The sequence below is a fragment of the Bubalus bubalis genome, chromosome 22 (genome assembly GCF_019923935.1).
Source record: "Bubalus bubalis isolate 160015118507 breed Murrah chromosome 22, NDDB_SH_1, whole genome shotgun sequence".
In the NCBI taxonomy this organism is placed as follows: Eukaryota; Metazoa; Chordata; class Mammalia; order Artiodactyla; family Bovidae; genus Bubalus; species Bubalus bubalis.
Window position 1 is genome coordinate 33,238,041 of NC_059178.1, and position 23,762 is coordinate 33,261,802.

The 23,762-nt window shown below is 39.2% G+C and overlaps 1 protein-coding gene and 1 pseudogene across 2 annotated transcripts in view; one reads left to right on the top strand and one right to left on the bottom strand.

Moving 5' to 3' along the window:
* CDH2 (cadherin 2) overlaps nt 1-23,762 on the bottom strand; it is a 247,523-nt gene that overhangs the window by 35,195 nt on the left and 188,566 nt on the right. For both annotated transcript variants that reach the window (XM_025273239.3, XM_044934638.2), the window contains exons 6-13: nt 22,657-22,801; nt 20,209-20,381; nt 11,204-11,341; nt 10,322-10,507; nt 7,563-7,816; nt 6,009-6,151; nt 2,936-3,169; nt 2,405-2,638 (exon numbers count right to left, since the gene is read on the bottom strand). In XM_025273239.3, coding sequence (XP_025129024.2) covers nt 2,405-2,638; nt 2,936-3,169; nt 6,009-6,151; nt 7,563-7,816; nt 10,322-10,507; nt 11,204-11,341; nt 20,209-20,381; nt 22,657-22,801 — 1,507 coding nt within the window. The remainder of the gene's footprint in view (nt 1-2,404; nt 2,639-2,935; nt 3,170-6,008; nt 6,152-7,562; nt 7,817-10,321; nt 10,508-11,203; nt 11,342-20,208; nt 20,382-22,656; nt 22,802-23,762) is intronic.
* On the top strand, nt 183-2,243 carry LOC102401684 (annotated as a pseudogene).

Consider the following 23,762-nt stretch of genomic DNA (forward strand, 5'->3'; position numbering starts at 1 on the left):
AGTCATCATTCTCCTCCCCAAATTAGAGAGAAGCACACTTAACAAGGAGGGGGAGTACTTGCCAAGATGCCTTTGCAGCAAACTAGCCCTGGATCAGAGACTTGACCTTGAGGATTTTTGACTCCCAAGGGCCTGGGTCTTTCTATCGCACCGTTGTGCTTTTCTCTTTCGTGTTCAACAGCATGCCTCAGGTAAGAAGGCCAGGGGATTAGTTTGAGAACTGAAATAACATCCCTGGTGGGTCGGATGGTAAAAGAGTCTGCCTGCAATGTGGGAGACATGGGTTCAATCCCTGGGTCGGGAAGATTCCCCTGGAGAAGTAATGGCAACCCACTCCAGTATTTGTGCCTGCAGAATCCCATGGACAGAGGAGCCTGGTGGGCTACAGTCCATGGGGTTGAAAAGACTCAGACATGAGTGAGTGACTAACACTAACACCTCCTGCTCTACATTTCTGCACCAGGATTAGAATCATAAATTTTCCAGTTGGTTGATGTTAAAATCAGCACCGATTCATTTTCCTTCAGAATGGTTAGAGTCCTTCTTCATACCACAATCCATCAGCTCTAAGTTTTTCTTGATAAGGTTGGCATGTATGCCTCTTGTTAGTTGAAATTGAAACATATCCCTAAGTGCACATCTAGGAATGCATTCCCTCTAAAATCTGGAACTATCAGTTTACATCCTGAAGCAAAAAGATTTAATGACTCTTATTTGAGCACATTTTTATTATTGGCCATAAAAGTAAATATCCTCCTTTTAAAGCCAGATACATGATCTCATTTGCCATTGTTCCAGGGCTAAATCTAGCTAGTGGATTATTAGTATAGCATGTAGGTTTCAAATTATAGTCAAAGTAGTCTCCACATAGGAAGTAAAAAATGCTCAGGCTTCTACAGTAATTGCTTAGAAAAAAAAAAGGACGGGATTCTAAATTACCAGAACACTTGTAAATGGAGAAAACATAAAAGAAATGGCCAACATTTTGAAGAAAGTGATTGGTGCATAGCATGATTGCACAATAAACTAAGTCCTGCTGCTACTCAACAATACAGCACAGGGGCCAGGCAATTTGTTCTTTTAACCTGCATACTTAGAAGTGGTTCCTAAAGTACTTTCCAGTGGTTAATTTCTTGCATTCCACTGAACCAAAGACTGCAAAGTACATTAAAAAGGAGCAATTCCTTAATCTAGACTGGCTCTAAAGACAGACAATTTATTGAGCTGTGTAATCATTTCTATTATCTGATGTGCTGTATGAAATACAATCTCTTGCTATTTTATGCAGCCTATCAGAAACAAATACCTTGATCCCTGCATGACTGGAGCAGGTTGCTGACTGTGCTTTCTATAAAGGAAAGCAAAGGAAAGCAATATACTTATTTTCCTAAATCATCAACTATGTGCCATAAATTCAGACGCAAATCCTAAGAGAAGCGCTTCAACTTAGGACCGCCTAATATTTTTCTATGAAGTTTGCTGCAGCTTGCTCCGCAAGCGATCAGCATCAGAAAACGGCAACAGGCGTGGAAGAGGTGGGCTGGCTGGGTTTGCTGCAAACAGGTAAGTGCATGCAAGGATGCTCAGGGTTTTCCTCATTCTAAAGTGGGCTTGGCTGCGAGAAACTGCTCAGAGATGGAGGAGAGTTGTTAGATTCCACTGAAAGGCAACAATAAAAATTACTTTTTATTGAGCACAGCTGGTGGGACGGCACAGGAAGGGGGCACAGGGAGGGTCTCGGGATTTGTTGTCTCTTGCAGAGAGCACTGTCAAAGGAAGTGAATGAGCAAGTGGGCACTGACCAGTTTGGGAACAAACAGTACTATATCCCTGAGTACAAGACCTGGAGAGGACAAACTATTCTAGAGAAAAGAATTATCTAGAAGTAGCAAATGAAAGAGAAACAGACTATGAAGTAGGGAATATCCCAACAGAATGAGAAGCTTGGATCAGAAAAAACAAGGACACTGCCCACTATAGAGGAAATAATGAAAGAAATGAAGAATGAAAAACATAGGGGAGAAACTAAAAGGAAAAACGAAGATATTTACGGCAAAGAAAAACTCCTTAGAGAAGAGAGCAACAGGGAACTCTTGGCTCCACCAGTTCAAACTCAGATGAAAGCACATGCCTCCACTCCATTCTTTGGGAAACAGGAACCCTTCGTGGCTCCCAGCAGCACTGGCAAAAGCTTTCAGCCAGGATCCTGGATGCCACAAGATGGCAAGAGCCACAATCAGTGAATGCACTGCGGTCAAATCATGTCATCTATATGTTACGTGACTATTTCAACAAATAAAAGTAAAAAGTTGCTTTGTATTTTCCGACTGTAAAGAAAGAAGTTACTTTGCTGAACATCCTGGAAGCAAAAGGAATTCAAGCTGAGACACCGGGAAGTACTCACTGAGCAGGATGATGATGCAAAGCAGGATGGCGATGATGGCGCCCGTGCCCAGCCCTGCTCCCACAATTCTATCCACATCTGTGCAGTCCCCGTTGGAATCACACTGGCAAACCTTCACCCGAAGGATGGAGATATTCGATTTGGGAGGATTACCCGAATCTGTGATTATGATTGGAACTTCGTAGATCCCGGCCTCAAGAAATTTTATCTTTAAGTTAAGCTGAGCAAAATCACCTATACAATAAAGGGGGAAAATATAGTCGGAGAGTTTATACATCATAAGATTGAAAAACACACAGCATTTTCTAGACTGCATCATGTACTGAAGGGTACATATAAAGCAGGTTTCACTGTAACCTTTTTGTAAAGTTTATTTATTTATTTTTTGGCTTTAAGGGCTTTTCATATCTTATTTAAACTTTAAGTAGCTTTTAAAATATATTTAAGGAGAAAGATGATAAATGGACTTTACATACCAGGCTTCAAAGCCTCTCAGATGCACATATATTCAAATAATTAATCTGTCCTTACCATTAAGCCGAGTGATGGTCCAATTTCTCTTAATAGTCACTGGAGACAAAGGAAGATCAAAAGCAAATGGTCCAGCATTTGGATCAATGTCATAATCAAGTGCTGTGATGTTAATTGAATTGGGGTCCGGAGTTTCACAAATCTCTGCCTCTTGAGGTAACACTTGAGGGGCATTGTCATTAATATCAAGTAAATAGATCTGCAGTGTTCCTGTTCCACTCATAGGAGGGATTCCTAAAAAGGGAGAAAAATCACAAACCAATGCTCAACAACTCTCTCCCTTGACTCTCAATTAAAGTGAAACTCTCAAAGTTTCTAGCTTTCTAGCCTTTATCACTGTATAACCTTGGAAAAATCTCGTTGCCACAGCATCTCTGCTGTTTTGGTACAAAGCCACTTCTTGTGTCTCTTCTAGGATGAGCCTGCACTCCTCCCACTGGAGGTTCCGGCACAGAGGGCGGTAACAACGCACACGCACAAGCCCCCATCCCCACCAGGTATGGTCCTGTGCCCTTGCTGAACTTACTCTGTGCCCCCATGTGCAATGGGCTCCTCTCGGCACTGGGGGATGTAAGCAAGCAGAAACCCGGGCTCATGATCTGATGGACCCAACTCATTGATGGAGAACCAAGACGTGTGCATGAAAGAACCCCAGTGTGCTTTTCAAGCCCAGACATAACTCTGAAATATTGAAACAGTCTACAGATCCACAGACCTTATCTTGGGGAGGAGCTGGATCACTTGCTTGAGAGTATTAGGTTGCACTCTATACATCATTTCATTGTCATCCTATGAAGCTGGTTTAAACAGACAGGAACCTAAGTGTCTCTATAAACTGGTTATGGTTGCATCCTCTTAGAAGTATTGGGGTTGCTAGTGGAGATGGGTCTGCCTGACCCCAAATCCATCTACCATAACATGTTATCTCTACACTTATCTCATCTTTTGAGTTGGACTCTACTATGTTACAACTATTTATGAATAAATATATAACAAATATATAAAATGTAATGGAAATGTTATTATATGTAAACATAATAATTATATTATTTGAATATACAATATATAATACAATTATATTTAACTGTGTAATATATATATTGTATACATTTAAGAGAACAGAAATACAGGAATTTTCTAAATAAGGCTGCGTACTGAGACCCAGAGGGTTAAGGGACCTGCCCAAGGTCATGAAACTAGGAAGATTCACACATACACTCTTCAGGACAGGACAAGGAGAAATCTCTGTGGGCCTCTCTAAGGAATATGGATGGTTCTGAGAGCAGGGAGGTTAAGATGGAGGGGTAGCACGGCTGTTTACAATATTCTAATACTGTGGTCTAACCACGAGGGCCACTGTGTTTCCCTATAGTTTGAATTACTTTCATATTTATTATCACATTTCATATTATTTGACTCTCATAACGACTTCACAGAATAGCAAGCAGCAAAAACAATGATCAATAATGAAATGAAGGCATAGAGATTATAATAGCTTGTCCAGACATTAAGGAGCAGAACTGGGGCTCTAAATCCAGCCTTGTGATTTAACGTCGAGTGCATTTGCAAAACATCACAGCTATACAGATTTAACTGCTCACTTCTCTCATATCAAACACCCTTTCAATTAGGAAACAATCCACCTTGGTGAATGAAAAATCTGGTTGTAACTCACAACTCACACATATACATATAATTTTATAGCTCTTTAAATCTCAGCATAATGGTGCAAGATATATTACTGTAAGTTTCAGGGTGGAGAAAGCTACCACTTACAGAAAATGTAAAACAGACGCAAATGCTCTGCTTTCATGTAAAATGGCAGAAATGCTTCCCACCAAGTTTCAACTCTAAATATGTGAACAGTAGGTCTCACATTAGAAAGGATAAGAAATATTGCTTTGGTCTTGTCACCTCGTAGATTTATAACAGATAATGATCTCATTGAATCATCTTATACAGGATTAGGAATGGTTCTTTGAAACTGTTCTTATCAAAAACGTTGACAGGCAATGTTTTTCAAACTGCACATCTTGGCCACCAAATAGAAAAAGCCTACTATTTTTATTAGATGCTCACATTCACAGTCCAACATTAAAACTATTTTAAAAGATGGCTGTGATTTAGTTTTAAAACTATTTACACAGCATAGAAATAATTACTTGAGTGTATAGTTTGTGCCAGGCACTGTTTTAAAAGTTTTATGTATACAAGCCTTGTTATCTTCCCCTGTACACGAGTTACATACTGCTACCATTATCCGTATTCAACAGAAAAAGGAAATGGACAGATTTAAAACCACATTGCTAATCTTGCAGTTAGAAAAATAGTATAAATGGAGTCTGGATCCAGGGGGGAGGGGAGGTCAGGTGGAATTTCAAAGCTTCACTCCTAAACCATATCATATTGAGACCTAAAACAAGTCCAATTCCAGTTTAAAGTAAGTCATTTTTACGTTCTAGATATAAAGAAAAAAGTGCTATCTGTTAACCTCGGCCATTTAGAATCCAGAAGAGACCAAGAAAGAAAAAAAAAAAAAGATGTTAAACTATATGTTTATGTTTTTCAAAACCAACATTCTAAAGCTCAAATATTCAATTATTTTAACTTATGCAAGAAATTAAGAGTTTCCTAGACATGGCACACTAGAGTTAGAGAATTAGAGGAAAAGTGCTAAAGATAGACAGACTGATGGTAGCAAACATGCTGATTAGAAGAAATCAAAAATGACCACGTCGAAAAACACAGCGTGTGGGGCTACTGTGCCATCAAGGTACAGCAGAGCAGAACAATCACAAAGCCTGTGATCACAATGCTAGGTGACCATGGAGGGTGTAAGGACCCTGGGGGCGTTCATTGCAGAAGGCAGCAAATACAGAACGCCCAAAGGAAATGGAAAATAGAAGCTGGGCCTCAGAGCAGGGAAGGTCATTGGCGCCTTGGATGGAATGAAATTTTTCTAGACAACTGGGTTTCCTAGAAAACCTCATTTCCTGATGATGCATTTGTGATGAGGCTCTACTCCCTTTAACAACATCCAGGACAAATACAGTGACTGTATTTAATTACGCACCATTGTCAGAAGCAAGGAAAGTAGCATTGTATATATTGTTTTTCACATTCGGTGATTCTCTGTCCAAAACAGCAATGGTAGTTATCTGCCCATTCACAGAGTCTATTTTTAGCCAGTTTGCAGGATCGGATAATTTTGTGTATCTACAAAATGAAAATGCAGTAAGTTTATTTCTTTTGACATGAAATTTAAAATAGGAAGCTGATTTTTCTGGTTTAGTCCCAGACACAAACAGCATGTTAACTTGCATTTCTGTAGGTGATGGCTGGGACCAACAGCTGTAATGCGAGTATTTCTGCGGCAGTGGTTTGGGAGGCAACATGGTTTGTGTGTTGCGTGGCCAGGCGTGAAGTAAACGTTACATAGGTGGTAGAGGAGAAAGATGAGGAACTCAGTTTCTGTACTGTGGGTTGGGGCTAGGGCAGATTTGACAGGTCTCATTATAAGCTCTTATCTAGTTCATAAGAGAGCAATGGTCCATATAAAATAGTTCTAATATATCTTCTAAGTGAGCAGTAGCCCTACTGTATAGGGCTTAAGAGAAATTATAATAGAAGTTGAATTTTCTATCATAGAACACTCCTTAAACATTTACTACCTTATCGTGGTGGGGATTCGGTCACAATGAGGAGACCACCGTCCTCTCCCTGCTCCCATAATCCCATTTCTCCTAGGATCGCCCACCTGGGCCAAACCTCAGAACTACACCCTTCAAGGGGAATCCTGTGGTCTGAGTAGATTTATCTGTATTTGCTTTTTTATTTGGGGTGGGGATGAGCTTTTCAAGCTTAGATAACCAATATACAAATTGGAAAACATATCCCGTTTGGAGAGGTAAAAAGTTACATGACTTCAATACACCTGTTCACTAGCTATTCATCTGTCTTGATTCCAGTGTACAGAGAAATGAAGAAGAAGATACACAGTTATCTGTTATCAACAGTACTGAAAGGAGTTAAATAAAATATGAGCTAATTTTTAAAATTACCATCACCAGCGATGGATAATAGTCATGCGGGGTATGCTCTGCCAACCCTCATCAGGAAGGATAAATTAGATTTTGCTGAGGCTGGAAATCTTTACAGATATATTTTATAAGTCCTCTAACCATTGTACAGGTGAGGGATGAAAATAATTAGCTCTTATATCTTGGTGCTGGCATGAGTTTTCTTTTCTTCCTGATGTGTAGAAAAGAGATAAATGTTATAAGCTTTCTGAGACTCTCCTATTTACTCACGGTAGAAGCTTTTTGTGATGGCTGGCATAAAAGCACAGGCTAAATTATTACTAAAGATGTTTTAAAAGGAGCAAGGACAGAAAAAAGAGGCTGAAAACTTTTGTTTCTTTAAATGATAAAAGAGTAGATCCATTTATATATCTCCTGTCTAATATACTCATTGATCCACTGAAAAAATTACATCAAATAATTAAAAATAATCTTGTAGTAAGGAGTATGGGTGCTAATGAAAATTTCTCACCCAAATGATGAAAAATTTTATGCACGGCATAGAACATAATGAAAATGACAAAAACACCATCAATGGCACCTGATACCTAATATTTTGCTGCATATATCGATCTGGGTCCTGAGCAGTAAACGTTGTTAACACGGTACCGGCGTGAAGGCCTTCTTCTTGGCGAATGATCTTTGGATTTGGGGCAAAATAAGGATTTTCATTCACATCGATAACTGTGACAGACACAGTCGCAGTTGACTGAGGTGGATGCTGAATACCCTTGGCTAATGGCACTTGATTTTCTGCAGCGACAGTAAGGACATACATCCTATTTGTTTCAAAGTCGATTGGCTGGAAGAACCAAAAAAAAAATTTTTTTAAAGGAGAAACCATATTTTTGCAGGAAATAAGAATATTTGCATTTTGAAGTTGATCCTTCTAGTAACTCCATTTCTAAAACATTAATTTTTTATTCACTACAACATAGGTTCCTCTCAAATTTCTGGAAAACATGCATTAGCATGGCCAATGATTGAAATATTTATCACAACGTAACCTACTTCTACAAGATATTTATGTACCTTGTGCATTTCAAAGACTTATGTTCACAAAATAATGCTTATTACTATTGCACACTGCATTTATTGAGCTACATCTAAGAACTTACATATTCTTAAGAGCAGCATTGTTTACCAAAAAACAACAAACAACTACTAAATAATCTGGGATTCAGTGAGAACATGATGGTCTAGATTGTACTCTCAAACACTGGTACAAAGACCATTCTTCACCCAGGAAAGCTTTTAAACAGTCTGCGATGAAGTGGACAAAACAAAAACTAGAAAATGTGATTTTTTTTTCACAAAGCTAAACTTTTCTTATTTAAAAGTTCATTCATAATTTCAAGTATACATTTCAGAGTATTCACATATATACAATTAAAAAATAGTGTTCACAGGTAGAAGGACTTTTTATTTTTTCCTTAGTTAGCAAACTAAATCTATGGCTGTTTTCCAAAGTAATTTTGAGGATTTTACTGGTCTGTACAAATGCCAAATCTAAGCATGCCACTAGAAATAAAGGCAATGCACAGATAATGTAAACATTAGCTCTTAAAGTTTCACTGAATCTCATTGTCAGTAGAAAAGTTACCAGGAGTCAAGTGACCAGACTGGACTTTCCCTCTTAATTTCATTGATGATCTTCCAGTTAAGATACCCATAAGCATTACTGTATGAAATACTAATAGTATGAGAAAAAGAGCTCTCCTGACATCCTGGGGAGTCTAAGAAAGACCAAGGGCAGAAGCTACTGAAAAAGTCATGAAATTAGCACAGACCACACTAGTTTCTTCACCTAGACCACCTCCTCAACTCTGATTGAGAAATTTTTTTATTCTCACTCTAAAATCCCCAGTTCAACTTCCCTTTCTGAATTATTTTAAACAAGACAACAAAGAAGCCAGGAAATACTACAGAATTCTTTTGAGTGAGTGTACTAGACCCATGAAACATCGCTGACAATGTTTACTTATCTAAGATCTTTGGAAAAAAATGAAAGTGTTAGTCACGCAGTCATGTCTGACTCTTTGAGACCCAAGGACTGGAGCCCGCCAGGTTCCTCTGTCCATGGGATTTTCCAGGCAAGAATACTGGAATGGGTTGCCATTTCCTCCTCTAGGAGATCTTCCCAGCCCAGGGATCGAACCTGCGTCTCTTGCATTGGCAGGCAGATTGTTCACCACTAGGGCCACCTGGGAAGCCCAAGAGTGTTGGAATGGGAGGCAAAGAAGCAAACTCTTGCCTGGGTGGCTTGAAAGCGATGCTCACTTAACAGAGGGTTTCCATTAGCACTGTCTGTTTGTTACATGTGAAGTTAACATCCCTTTTACTTCCAGAACTCAGCTTTGTTTTACTTTTTGACAATGAAAAATTAGAAGAACCAATTTCTTAAAAATGGCATTTAAAAACGGCAAAGTAAATTCAAAACCTTTTAAGAGCGTAGGCCCTCTCATCGCTTACACTCATCTAGTTATACATTGGTGGTATTTTCTGGTTTGTTCCCTGAGCCAATATTCTAAAAGCAGCCTGTAGACATAAGAATAGTAGGTGTGGGGAATCCTTCCTAATAGGTATCAGTTGGCCATGAAAACTCTATGATGTGGGACTTCCCTAGTAGTCCAGCGGTTAAGACTCCCAATGCATGGGGCACCAATTCAATACCTAAGTCAGGAGACTAAGATCCCACATGCCAGACAGCATGACCCAGTCAAAATAAATAAAATAAAGAGATGTTACATATGTGTGTGTGTGTATATATATATATACACACATATAAAATTCCACAACATAACACTAACACATTCACTGCACTGACTGTTAACACTGCTGAGGACTGTTGTATATTCACTGTTAAAACACTCGGATGATTGAAAATCAATCATATTCCAGGGAGAGAGTGAGACTATGTTGGCCTTGGCAGCAACGTAAGTAAAAAATAACAAACGTGACTCCCCCAAATACATTAACTCTGATTTAGAGAGGGGCTTCCCTGGTGGCTCAGATGGCAAAGAGTCTGCCTGCAATGTGGGAGACCTGCGTTTGATCTGTGGGTTGGGAAGATCCTTTGGAGAAGGGCATGGCAACCCACTCCAGTATTCTTGTCTAGAGAATCCCCATGGACAGAGAAGCCTAGCAGGCTGCAGTCCACGTGGTAGCAAAGAGTCAGATGTGACTGAGCGACTAAGCACAGCATAGAGACGGTTGAAAGAAAATGTCCTGAGTCAATAACAAACTAAGCGGTGGGTGGTACATACGGTCGTGGCCGAGTGGCCGCCAGAGAGACCATGGCACTTACTTTTACTACGGTGACTAAGCCGTCGTTGCTGTTGGGGTCAGTTTGAATGGCAAAGCGGCCGGCGGGGTCTCCACCGCTGATTCTGTAGATGGCGTTCCAGGCCGGTGTGTGGGGCTGATCCTTATCTGTCACTGTTAGATTAGCGACGATGACATCTACCCTGTTTTCAGGGACTTCACCATAGAACTGCAAGAAAAGACAAAGCTGATTCAGAGCAGCGACGGGCACCCCTGAAGGACGGCATGTCTCGATGATCACATTGCCCTGATTTTACTGCCCCATTAAATCTTTATTATCCACACTAAGCGAGGAGATTAGTAATGCAGGTAATCACAGCATTTATGTTTGACATTAAAAATACGATAACTCTATGTGGCCCTCAAATTATTTTTTTCCAAATTATGTTATAGTTTCATTAAAATTAAAATATAAAATTAATTTCAGTAATAGTAAATTCTGTGGGTATCTGGATGATTCATGAGTGGGGGTCAGAAGAAAGGACTTGTCAAGGAAATCATTTTAGCCAAGAGATCATAATTATCTGCTGAAAAAGTAGCATCAATCAGTCACATGGTTTGTGGACCTTAAGATATTTATAAATATTTTGTTAAAACAGCCTAAAGTCTATTTAGGTCATTTCTTCCAGGCAGGATGTTTTAATAACTTTATCAGTGGACTTGGAGAGGACAAAAGAACAAATTAGTTTGGTGCCTCATTTAAAAGTCTGGTGTAAGTGACAGAAAACATGGGAGTCAGCAGCCATTCTACAATGAGGTGAATGAAGCAAGTTCCGGCTCTATTTAACGCATCTATTATTCATGACGAAACTTCGCGGTAATGGACCACAGCCCTCGAGTCCTGTGAGTGACAGTCTGTACTTACTGTCATGGCAGTAAACTCCGGAGGATTGTCGTTGACATCCGTCACCGTGATGACAGCCGTCGCTGTGTTGGAAAGGCCATATGTGGGATTGCCTTCCATGTCTGTAGCTTGAATTATTAACGTATACTGTTGTACTTTCTAAAAAGACATAAAGATAACAACTTAAATGAAACAAATTCCTCAAGAAGACATCACAGTTGTTCTGTAAGTGGCTCTTGATTATACCCAGAAAAGCACGGCATTATTCACTCTGATTAACAGGACTTGAAATTTCCCAAGTGGAGTTTACTTGAACTTGTGAAGCACAGGTCTGGTCCTTGTCTAGAGAGATTTAACTGGATGTTTTCACCTCGACTGGCGGAAAGGAACGCGTGGCAGATGTGTGAAATTCGCTGCTAAGCCGAAACTTCCATCTGGTTTCAGCTTTTCATTTTCTTCCAAACTTCACAACACTGTCATCAAGCATTTCAGTCATGTGGTTTGTATTTACTTTCTCAGATGTTAATTTCTACCCAGTTTAGGCTACTAAAAACAATCAAGAAACTTGAGAGGGAGAAGAAAGCATATATAATTCATAAAGTATATATGCTTTCCTTTTATACATCTTTACATATGTTCCTTCTATTATAGCAAAGTTGATGCAGTATTTTCTTCTAATTTCCTTCAGTGCACACTATTTACAACTATAGAGGAGACATATATTGTTAAATGAAGTGAAGACCAAAACAAAGAGTTTCTGTTTATAGTCTTCATCTTGGAACCTAGTAGGCTTTTTTATAGGTGCCCTCTCAGTGGACCTCTGTTTGAGTGTAACACTCACTGAGTCCATAGACCTATGATGAATATGGATATATTTTCACATAGATGGTTAATATCAAATTTACATCACTGCTTTCGAATACCAGATTGAACTTTTTAAAGGGGAGTCAAGGGTCAGTTGTAATGTATCTAATAGGAAAATCCTGAGAGTGTCTGAGACAGTCCACAGCACTGGCTGACTTAGTTTTATACTAGGAAAACCTAAACAAAATAAACTGGAGAAGGTAACGGCAACCCACTCCAGTACTCTTGCCTGGAGAATCCCATAGACAGAGGAGACTGGCAAGCTACGGTTCATGGGATCACAAGAGTCGGACACAACTTAGCAACTAAACCAAATCAAACCAAACAAATACCTAAAATCATTTGAAATCTCCATGGAAATTGGCACAGATAAAAAATATAGAGATCATTAAAAAACGCTAAAATATCCTTAACAATTAAACTCACTTCTTCATACAAAAAGATAAATGGTCACTGCAAAGCCCGTTTCCCTTAATTCTAAATATAGCTGACATTATGAATGACCACTCTTGAGGGATTTGGGGAGCTGTGAGAGAACAGACACAAATTGTAGCTTTTGCTTTAGATGTTTGTGGGCAAGGCAAAGAAGGGGTAAGAGTGAAAGTCAAACCTCACACATTCAATTTTTAGCCTGCCCACCACTATGCCAATCTCTTAGCAGTTATTTATTTCCATTCCTTTTCATTTGTCTTAAAAAAAAATACCCCACTTTTTTGAATGGAAAAAAAGAAACAAAGGAATAGGGCTGGTTGAGCCATTTTAATTTTTCTTAACCCATAACCCTTCACCATAATGCTTACATAGACTAAAATATTTCTCAATGATTTCCATTCCCAATCAAGAGTGTCATTTCAGCTTAATGCTCTCATGGTTATCAAGAGAATTTTGTAGGGTATTCTGTTTATCCTCCCAGCTGAAAATCATGAAAAATAAAAAAATTTGTTATGACTTTGAAATGCCATTTTTGTTGGCTGTTCTTTTCAGAAACAGATGAGCATTATCAAAAAATATAAATATGTTTACATAAGATAAAAAAAACATACATCGGCATTATCTAGAGATAATGGGTTTTTGTTAATATCTATTTTACAAAGACCTTTAGAATTATGTAAGTATAATAGGCCCAATTTTTCACTGAGCTGAAATATTGGGATCAATAGCTAATACTTGAAATTTCCTATTGCTGCAAGCTAGTCTTGAGAATTCTAAGTTACAAAAGAACATTGTTATTTCTAAAACACAGTGTTTCTTCAAGTAAAGAAAAATGCCAACTTGTTAAATAACATAGTCTGAATTTAACTGCCTGATTGGTAAAACAATTTTACATTTAGTAAGGAAGACACAACAGTCTATGTTTTAGACTACCAAACTATTTAGAGCTTCTTGCCTAATTTAGTCACTGGGCATCTAGTTCTGAATGACTGACATTTAGATTTCCTAAGAAGTTGACTTCCCACCCTCATAGTCCTGTGTCTGATCAAGGGAACTTTGCTTAAAAACATTTCCTTGCTTTCTGTTCTAGAAAGGATAAAATCTCAACTCCTCTCCTTGTTGTCAGTTCTTCCATCCCCTGACTCCCCTTTCCCACCAAAGCTCTCACTTTCCATTTATTTACCCCATATCTTGAGCTGTTTGTATTGGGTGGGCCACAAGGGTCATTTGGGTTTGGCCATAAGATGGCACTGAAACACGCAAATGTCTGGCCAACCCAATATCTATCTTCAAACGCCTTCACATCTCTATACAACTGCATTTGCATTTTCCTCAGCCTAAACCACTGCTTTTAAACTGGGATGATTTTGCCCCCTACCCTCATCACCCCCAAGGACATCTGTCAATATCCTGAGACATTTCTGGTTGTAACAGCTGGGCGGTGCTACTGACATCTAATGTGTAGGGACCATAGATGCTACTAAACACCTTACAACGCACAGGACAGGCCCCCACAACAGAGGCTTATGCTGTCCAAAATGTCAATAGCGCCAAGGTTGAGAAACCCTGGCCCAGAACACCCTTTCCCCCTTTTCTGAGTCTGGCAAGCATGAAGCTTAAAGTCACCCCAGAGATGATTTCTGAAAATCCTTGAGGAAGAGTTGTTTTGCAACTCAGGACACACCTCTATCACTGCTTCCATTATGAGGCTGTTATCAGTCCATCTGTCTGTCTTCCCCAGCTATATACATGTACACAAATCCCTCCTCAGGGTCACTGCTTTGCCGATGTTTATGCCCCTGGTATATAACATAATGCTTGCCACAGTATAAGCAAGGAACAAATGCTTTTGAATTTGTGGCTGGATGGATGAATGTATGAGAAGCCTTGGACCTTGTGTGATACTATAAAAATAATTTCAAGTTTGGAAAAAACCATACATGGTTAGCTATCATTTATTCATTAAAATATATACTGGGAGCATAAGCTAGCTCATTGTATCCCAAACTACAAAACTGATTCATATGCCATCTTCTCAATTCTGCTATATCCTCATCTTTCTACAGCGTGAGTCACTTACTATTTATCTTGACAGGAACTCTCTTTTAAGAAACAATTTATTATAAAAGTACTGTAAATAGAAAACTAGCACCACTGACCATAAATATAACTAAAAATAAAGCCAATACAATGCTTGTGCTCTGGCAGTCTCTACTTGATGGAGTAAGCATCTAAAAGACTTGGGGTTCTGTGGCTTTCTCTAGATGTATCAATTAAAATCACTATATTTATGTGACATATTTTGAAACTACAGCACTGAACTAGAGTGCTCTAAGTGAATCAAGAGGTGAGAACATTCCGCCATCCACTTGGCACACATTTAATGAATGTCTACTGGATGCCAGACATTGTAGCATTTACCTGAATAAAATAATAAACAAAACCAGAGATAGCCTTGCTGCCGTTAAGAGCAAGAGACCAATGAAAGCGACAAATATGAATGGATCATGTGGCTAAATCTGCAATGCAACCATAGTAAGAGCAGGAGGAAGTGATGGGAGCAGTCTTTAAGAGGTGCATCTCAACCTGTCCTCCAAGCCTAGAGGGAAGAATAAATGCAAGATGAACTTGGTGGGTAAACTGAGAAGAACTTGATGAAATCAATCAGTGGATGGAGAGCAGGGCACAATGAAGTTGATCGTGATCTTGGGAAACTGGGGAGGGGGCACTGGTCACGCTGAAAATTCCTCAGGAAGCACAGGTTTAGGGAGATGACAGGTTTGCTTTTGGATGCATTGGGTTAGGGGATGGACAAGTAAGTAATATCATGAGATCCTAGGAGGGAAGTGCAGGTTTGTGACCCTGTTCAAATTCTTAAATGCAAAGTCCCCAGTTCCCTCATTTGTGAGGTAGGGCTGACAGTACTATCTTCCTTATACATTTGTAGGCTAAACATTTTTTGAATGGTTACTGTATGCCGGCATTGTTCTATGGGCCTTGATAATAAAAACTGACATCTATTGAGAATGAGCACTAAGTATGAGCCACACTTTATGTTGTGTCTCAAAATAAACTGGTAAGGCAGGTGGACTATTTTTATCCTCATTTTACAGAGGAGGAAACCATGGCTTAGGGGAGCAGGGAAGCACCCACTGACATGAGCTGTAAATAGCAGAAAAAAGACTTGAAACCAGCTCTCTCTGAATCCAGAGTCTGTACCAGTAACTGCTGCACCATGTGAGGGCTCTCCAATAAATGCACGGTGTGAGTGTGTCCTGAGATGGGGGAGCAGGTGGAAAGCCAGATTCCAAGGAGGCCAAGAATGGGTGGAGTGAAGGGCAAGTATGGCTGCCCCTGGGAGTCTGGTGTTGACACGAAGAGGAAAATCTAATAACTTGAACTTTTCTTCCAGGTTCCTGTTCAGGGTGAAAAGAAGAGGAACACAGGGACCTCACTGAATATCAGGAGCTGGAAGGCAGATAAGATGTCCATGGAACACAGTCCGTGTATCTTGAGGAACACAGGCCATTATGGGTAGGTAGCCCAGGGAGGGGCTGAGGGCGGCTCTCAGAGACCGGGTATTAGCCTGTTCTAGAGGAAGATGGCAAAGGAATCTTCAGGCAGAAGAAACAACAGACACAGAAGAACAGAGAAGCTCAGATCTGTACAAGGACGGGCATGTGGTGGTATGGGCGGAGGCCATCACTGGCTTCCTAGCAGGAAGTAAAGAATTCTAGGAGCTCAGACTAAGGAAGGCTTTGGGACCAGCAATCTAGAGGGTCTGGGGCACCACGTTGAAGAGCTCTGACTTCAGGCTGTGGGTCTTGTAGAGCCCTTCAACCAGAGGGGAGACTCAGCTGGTGGAGGATTATGAAGGAACCAGTCGGGTTTCTAGGAAAGACCCTTCAGAGGAGGGAAGACCAAGACCACAGAAGACAAGAGAACATTCCTTTAGGAAAGAACTCAGAATTGAGAGCCCAAGTGAAAGTATTACTTGGCTTGGAAAACAGGAAGTGTAATTCTTTCCTTGCCATGAGAAAAATTATGAGAAGTCAAAGTGATGGTGATCACTCACTGGATGTTGAGGCTAGATCTATGATGGCCATGGGAAAAGGAGAGCTAACATGCATTGGACACTGTGCTGAATGCTATATGCTTCGTGTTATGTAATCCTTCCAATTGTCCCATGAAGTAGATGTAATATTATTACCTCCATTTACAGATGGGGGAGCTGAGGTTTCAGGTTAAGACACTAAAGGTCAAATAGCCCATACCAGGTAAAGCCAGAATTATTCAAAGCAGAGGGTAACTCACCAGTAGTCCTGACCAAAAAGGGCAGGAGATGGACATATAAAAGCTGGAGAAAAGAAGAAAATGCCAGGAATGGTTACCACCAACTCAGGCAACAAGTCAGATTGATAAACAAGTTCAGTTCAGTCGCTCAGTTGTGTCCGACTCTTTGCCACCCCATGAATTGCAGCACAACAAGGCCCTACTATAAAGCACAAGGAACTAGACTCACTATCCAGCAATGAACCATATATATGTGTGCGTGTGTGCTCAGCCACTCAGCCGTGTCTCACTCTTTGCAGCCCTGTGGACTGTAGCCCACCACGGGATTTTCCAGGCAAGAATACTGTAGTGGGTTGCCATTTCCTCCTCCAGGGGATCTTCCCCACCCAGGGATAGAACCTGTGTCTCCAGCAGCTCCTGCAGTGGCAGGCAGATTCTGCCCACTGAGTCACCTGAGAATCCCAAACTATATATATTTATATATATATATATATATAAAAATATATATAGTAGATAGATAGATAAATACATATATATGGGCTTCTTTGGTGGCTCAGTTAGTAAAGAATACGCCTGCAATGGGGGAGACCTTGGTACGATCCCTGGTTGGGAAGATCCCCTGGAGGAGGAGACGACAACTCACTCCAGTATTCTTGCCTAGAGAACCCCACGGACAGAGGAGCTTGGCAGGCTACAGTCCATGGGGTCGCAAAGAATCAGACATGACTGAGCCACTAAGCACAACACGGCACATTATATATATATATATACACACACACAAATATATATAACTGAATCACTTTGTTGTACAGTAGAAATTAACACATTGTAAAACAACTATACTTTAATAAAATAAATTTTAAAAATATATTTAGAAAACTAAAAGATAAAAAGTAAAGAAATCAGATGGAGATTAAAAAACTGAAGACTGGTGAGTGTTGTGCGTGAAGCTTTAGGTCTGTAGAACCCCCAAAATTGGAATTTTTTAAAACCTGGAGATGAAAGGAAAAGAAAAAGCTAAATCACAGTAAGCATTTCAATAATTAGGCGTTCAATCACTTAAAGGTGTCGTCCATCCTGGGAGGATGACAACGGAAATGACTTTGGACAGAAAGAAAACTGTGAAATCTAATAGAAATAAAAGCATCTCCAGCTTACATGAGGCCTGGAGAAGTCAGCATAATTTATCCCTGGCCTCAGGCAGAATTACCATAAACCATCTGACATAGATATATTTTGCCATGTTAAATGACTTTCAGAAAAGGAAGGTTTTCCATAATTTTCCCTAGTAACTCATTGTTGTGTTTAATAGCGTCACTGTCAAGAAGCAATTTCTCATGCTGTATCTAACTTGTGATTCTATAGCTTTGAATTCATGTCCACTTTCATTTCATCGGGTTGTGCATAGTTGCTTCCGGCCACTGCAAGATATACTTAACCAAAGTATAGCCTGACTTGCAACTTTCACCCCCTAAACTAAATACAGTCTCTTTGATTTTTAAATACAGTTGGTTTGCTTTGGCAAAACTATCCTTCATTCTCTATGCCTCTTGCTTTTCATAAAACAGCCAGGCTAAATGTGATAGGAATATTACTATATGGAAACAAGATGAAGTCCCATTTCTGTATCTCACAATGAGAGTGTGAAATGAAAGAGAAATATTAGGTTTGGGAGATGAGCTATATACCTCCTTAGGATGTGAGCAGCCTGGCACTGCTGAGAATATTAAAAAAATATGTTATATTTTCCTATGAAATACAGTATTCATGCTGAATTTATTGACATTTAAGAATAGTATTTTATACAGTAATGGAAGAGGTGAAAAGATATACATGTTCCAGATATCGCTGAACTAAAGGTACTACTGCAAAGCTAAATTTCAGCAATCTCTGGTGCAAAACGTTCCTAGAGCAAGAACTGTTGGCACCTGGGAGTTAACAGGCATAACGTACTAGCCATCCATCTGACTCCTAAGGAAGGCTCTGGGCTCAATTGTGAATTAAGTAATCTTGATTGGCTCATATTACTTTATTAAAGTGTTGCCACCTCTATCTTGCGTACATAATGAATTGAAATAGTAATGTTTTCTTCGATCCAATTCAAGTGGATGCTACTTACTAAGACAAATAAAACGTCATAAAAACCAAGCCCTAAAATCCTTGTCAATAATATTTATGATGGTAGGTCTAATGTTTCCTTTTGACACACATAATACGAGGTCTCATTACGACAGGAGCTGGCTCAGCCAGAAACCTACAAGCACAGATCTCTCTGAGTCGGCACTTTGACAATTCACTCACACAATGATTACTGACAATCAATAATGACCTTGAGAATCGCTAAGAAAATGGTTAGAACAGAACGGAGAGAGGGTATAGGAAAATTCAGTAGGGCTGGAGTTTTCAGGAAAGGATATAAGCAGGGCTTGAAAGGCAACATGAAGAACTGGAGGGTTCAGGATCAAGAAAAAGGGGCAAGACGTTCCTGGCAGAAGGAATCACGTGAACAGAACACAGCAGGGTGCCACAGGACAGTGGGCTCAGCTCTGTCGGAGTGAGACGACCCTTCTAGCAGGAATGAAACACCCATTCCTTCTCAGACTGTGATCCAACATAATATTTCAATACTGTCAACACTGTATGCCTTCACAACAAAATATACGCCCGAAGCGTGTTTCTCTGTGTTTATAGCTTTAAAGCCCTGTCAGTGGATTGCAGGCAGTTCTTGGTGTTCAAACCTCTTAAGTTCATCTTAGAGTTAAAGAGAGAGTGATCATCTCTTCTGTACCAAATCAAGGATCACAAAAAAAAAAAAAAAAAAAAAAAAAACAAACCTCATCACACGTGTCACTTGCACCCTCTTCAAAATACGAATGTTAAAAATTACCCTAAATGTATGTACACTTTATTTGGGCACGATTTTTCATTTAATTCCTCATCAAATCCTTTGAGTATGAGGGAAAACAGAAAATGCAAAGAAGTTTAACAAGTAGATACCAGAAGGTTACTGGCTTAACTTAGTCAATGACCACCCTAAATATTACATGGACCAGCAATGATTTATCCAGTTTACGTACATCATTTAACCAACTTGAAATTCTGTAAAAGAGTACAGTCGATTTCTTCATGACCATGAACACATGAATAATCTCGTGGAGATGTTATTGAGTGTGTGCTCAGTTGCTCAGTCGTGTCTGACTCTTTGTGACCCCATAGATCGTAGCCCACCAGGCTCCTCTGTCCATGGGACTTCCCAGGCAAGAATATTGGAGTCATTTCTTTCTCCAAGGGATCTTTTTGACCCAGGGATCGAACCCACGTCTCCTGCATTGGCAGGGGGACTCTTTTGTCTCCACTGAGCCTGGAGACAAGATAGATGTGAGCCAGTGAACTTTTAAGATTACAAGCAAATTCAATACAGATTTCAGTTGGCTTACTTCTCTGTCAAGTCCAGCTGCCACCGTGATAATGTCCCCAGTCTCATTGTTGATTGTAAACATGTTGGGCGAAGGGGTGCTTGGCGCCTGGGACAGGATTCTGTACCTCAGCATCCCATTGAGGGCATTTGGATCGTCAGCATCAATCGCAGTGACGGTCATCACATATGTTCCTAGACAGCAAACATGGAAAATGAATGGTTGCCTTTCACGTCAGGGTCTCCCAAACAGAAGGGATATTTACCTTCTTCATCAATCTTCATTCCACTTTTTCTTTTTTACAAAATAACTTCTGTTTTTAAAGATGTGGACCATTTTTAAAGTCTTTAGCAAATTTGTTACAGTATTGCTCTCATTTTATGTTTTGGTGTTTTGACCAAGAGGCATGTGGGATCTTGGCTCCCTAACCAGGGATCAAACCTGCATTGGCATGTGAAATCTTAACCACTGGATCACCAAGGAAGTCCCTTTCCATTTTTTCAGACCAACATTTAATCATTTAGCCTTGATTAAAACACTATTGATAAGAACAGAACTCGCTTCAAAAAATATAAACTATAGTTGAGTTGCTTGAAAAGAAAATGGTTAAAAAAATTTCTTTTACAGATGTATAAAGACTAAATGTTTCCATATACTTAAAAGACAAATTCACTATATGATTCAAAGAAAGGATCCCTTCAGATATATATCTTATATATCCCTTCGTTTATATAAAATGCAAATAATAAGTAACATAGATGTCATTTGAAACATCTTTTGTGGCCACCGATTCCTTCTCTCTGCCGTTTTTTTCCGTTGTGCAGTAGAATCTAAAATGTCATGCGGGGTATGATTCTCCACAAAGCCTAAGTTACTTTCTGAAAGCAAGCCAAGTGCGTAACAACACACTCCGTTTACTGAGGTCATGAGGAATCATTCCATGCATGACTGTTTTGGTACACTGAATACGGGGTTTTGCACTGGGGTTCATTATTTCCGAGGAGATTAAAAGAACATTGTAACAAACTCAGGGACTCAAACTTATTAGATATTGTGGAAAGGAAGTCTACAAAGCATTACGATCAAATGCATTCAAACTAGTTAGACAAACTACAATTGAGAAGTAGAGAGAAAGTGTTATTATTTAAGATGGTTTGCTCCACACAATTTTTGTAAGACTTGGATTATAAAATGTTACATCTCCAGGCTACCTTCTTCTTTAGTACTCTTAAGATCAGTTTGATTTAGTGCCTTTACAGCTAGTGTTCCCTCTACAGGGTACATTTTTTTTTCGCCCCAGAATTAACTAAGGCTTGTTCACATACTTCAAATCTCTTTTCAGAGCTTGTCCTTCTGAACAAGACATCCTATTTGACTATGTACCAAGTTTGATTTTTTTTTTTTCCAAAACTTTATTTTTTTCCCTAAAACATTTGCTTGCTTGTTTGCCTTTTACTGTTCTCCTCTACTAGATTTTAAGCTCCAACAGGGCACAACTAACTTATCACGGCTGCATCTACAGTGCTGGAGCAATGTCTGGCATACAGTATGTGCTCTATAAACATCTGTTGAATGAACGGTTAAAACAAAACAAAACAAAAAATGTGTTTTGGAATCTTGAACCAAAATACTGCTTACAACACTGCATTTTAGTTTAACTTAAGATTCATGACTCTATCAAATCTTGCCTAGAAGCATGTTTTCAAACTTACAGAACAAATGTAGGAAATCAACTCATGAAATGTCTTTACATTTCCTGATCATTCAGAGTCATTTATTTACGGGAAGGCTTTACGGAAATGCATGCGCATATGCATAGTAAATATATCTGTAATGATTTATTTTTGGTAATTTTTATGAAATGATAATTCTATGAAATTGGAAATAATAGAGGAAAAAGGACCAATGAATGATTTTAAAAAACCAAAAGCCTTCCCCAGGCAAAAAAGCACAACGTTTATTTATCCTTAGAATATATGTATAAGCCTTGTGTTTTAGTAAGGATATGTTTAACATGCTTTGATTTTTTTTTCCTGTATTTTAAAATACCGACGAACTCGACTCTAAAATGTGACTCAGACAGAGCCACAGATGGTTGAACTTCCCGCACAGCCCTGCCTTCCCACCCCAGCTGCTCCACCCCTCTACTCTTCTGAGATACAGACAAGTGTATCTGAACCAGGAAAAGTGCCAGTTTAAGACACAGTTATATCTATAAATTGGCTTATGTACAAACCAGTATAGATGGTGAAGGAAATATATAGTGTTAAGTTTAAATGTCGAGGCTTTCTTAAATTCAAAATTAAATTTAAAAAATTAAATATAATGAATTAAGTCTTGCCTAAAAGCAGCATGAACGAAAGAAAATGACACTAAAGGCTCACGTGATTTCTCATCTAGCTTATACACGAGGGCTGGATAACACTGTATTTCCTCAAGGAACCTCCAAATTATGATCTTCCAACTTACCCGGCTTTGATCCCTCAGGAACAGTCCCATTCCAAACCTGGTGTAAGAACTCAGGTCTGTTATCATTCATGTCAATAACGTTGATGACAATGTCGATGGGGTTCTCCACTTGGTTTCCATTAATATCCACTGCATGTGCCCTCAACTGCAAGAGTAATTAGAAAATGAAATGATTTAATGGATTTAGGTCTCCTGTGAGAAGATAAAAGATACCATAACCATAGCCCTAAACAGCACAGATGGATGAAAACCAAAAGCTATTCTTCCCATCAAAATACAAGTTAGCCAAACTATATTATTAAGGGAGATATAGCTGATAGGCATCTTGCTCAGAGCTCTATGACTCTAATCTATATACAAAAGAGTGAAGCAGAAACAATCCACCTTTGAAGGCAAAGAAATTGAGCTTCAGAAAAGCTAAGTAACTCTACTCAGTTTATTGACTGACAGAGCCCCTGTCCTAAGCCAGTTCTGTCCAGCTTCCAAATCCTTTCGCTAAATCCATACAAAAGAGTCAGGGTAATTAAAAATGTGGAACTGGCCTAAAGAACTCATAGAGAACAAGAGAAAAGATGAGAATTCGGAAAGAATGAAGTGTGCACATGGAATTTTGACTCTTTTTATTGTAAAAGTCGTTCACTCATAAACAGTAAAAGTACATAAGACACTTTGTTCCTCTCCCAAGGTTGAGTTCTCAGTATTACAGGTATCCTTCTAGAAATTTTAGCTTTTTTCTTCCTTTCTAAACAAATATAATCACTCAGTTACTCTTGGAAAAATATCTTCAAAATCTTTTCATCCAGCACATAGAAAACCATTTCAATCTTTTCAAAGGCTGTGTAGTGTTCCATTGAACTGTTTCTTTTTAAAGGCGGTGCTTCTATGATTTTCCTGTTAAGTACGATGCTGGCTACTGGTTTCTGCTGGATATGCTTTATCAACTTAAAGAAGCATTAACATATCTTTTTTTCAATTTTGAGGTTATTTAGCACATGAAACTGTAAATTTTATTAGACAAGCCTTTTCAACATACACAGAGTCTCTTTTTCCCTTGACTTATTTAATATATTACATTAAGAGATTTTAATACTGAACTGTCCCTGCCA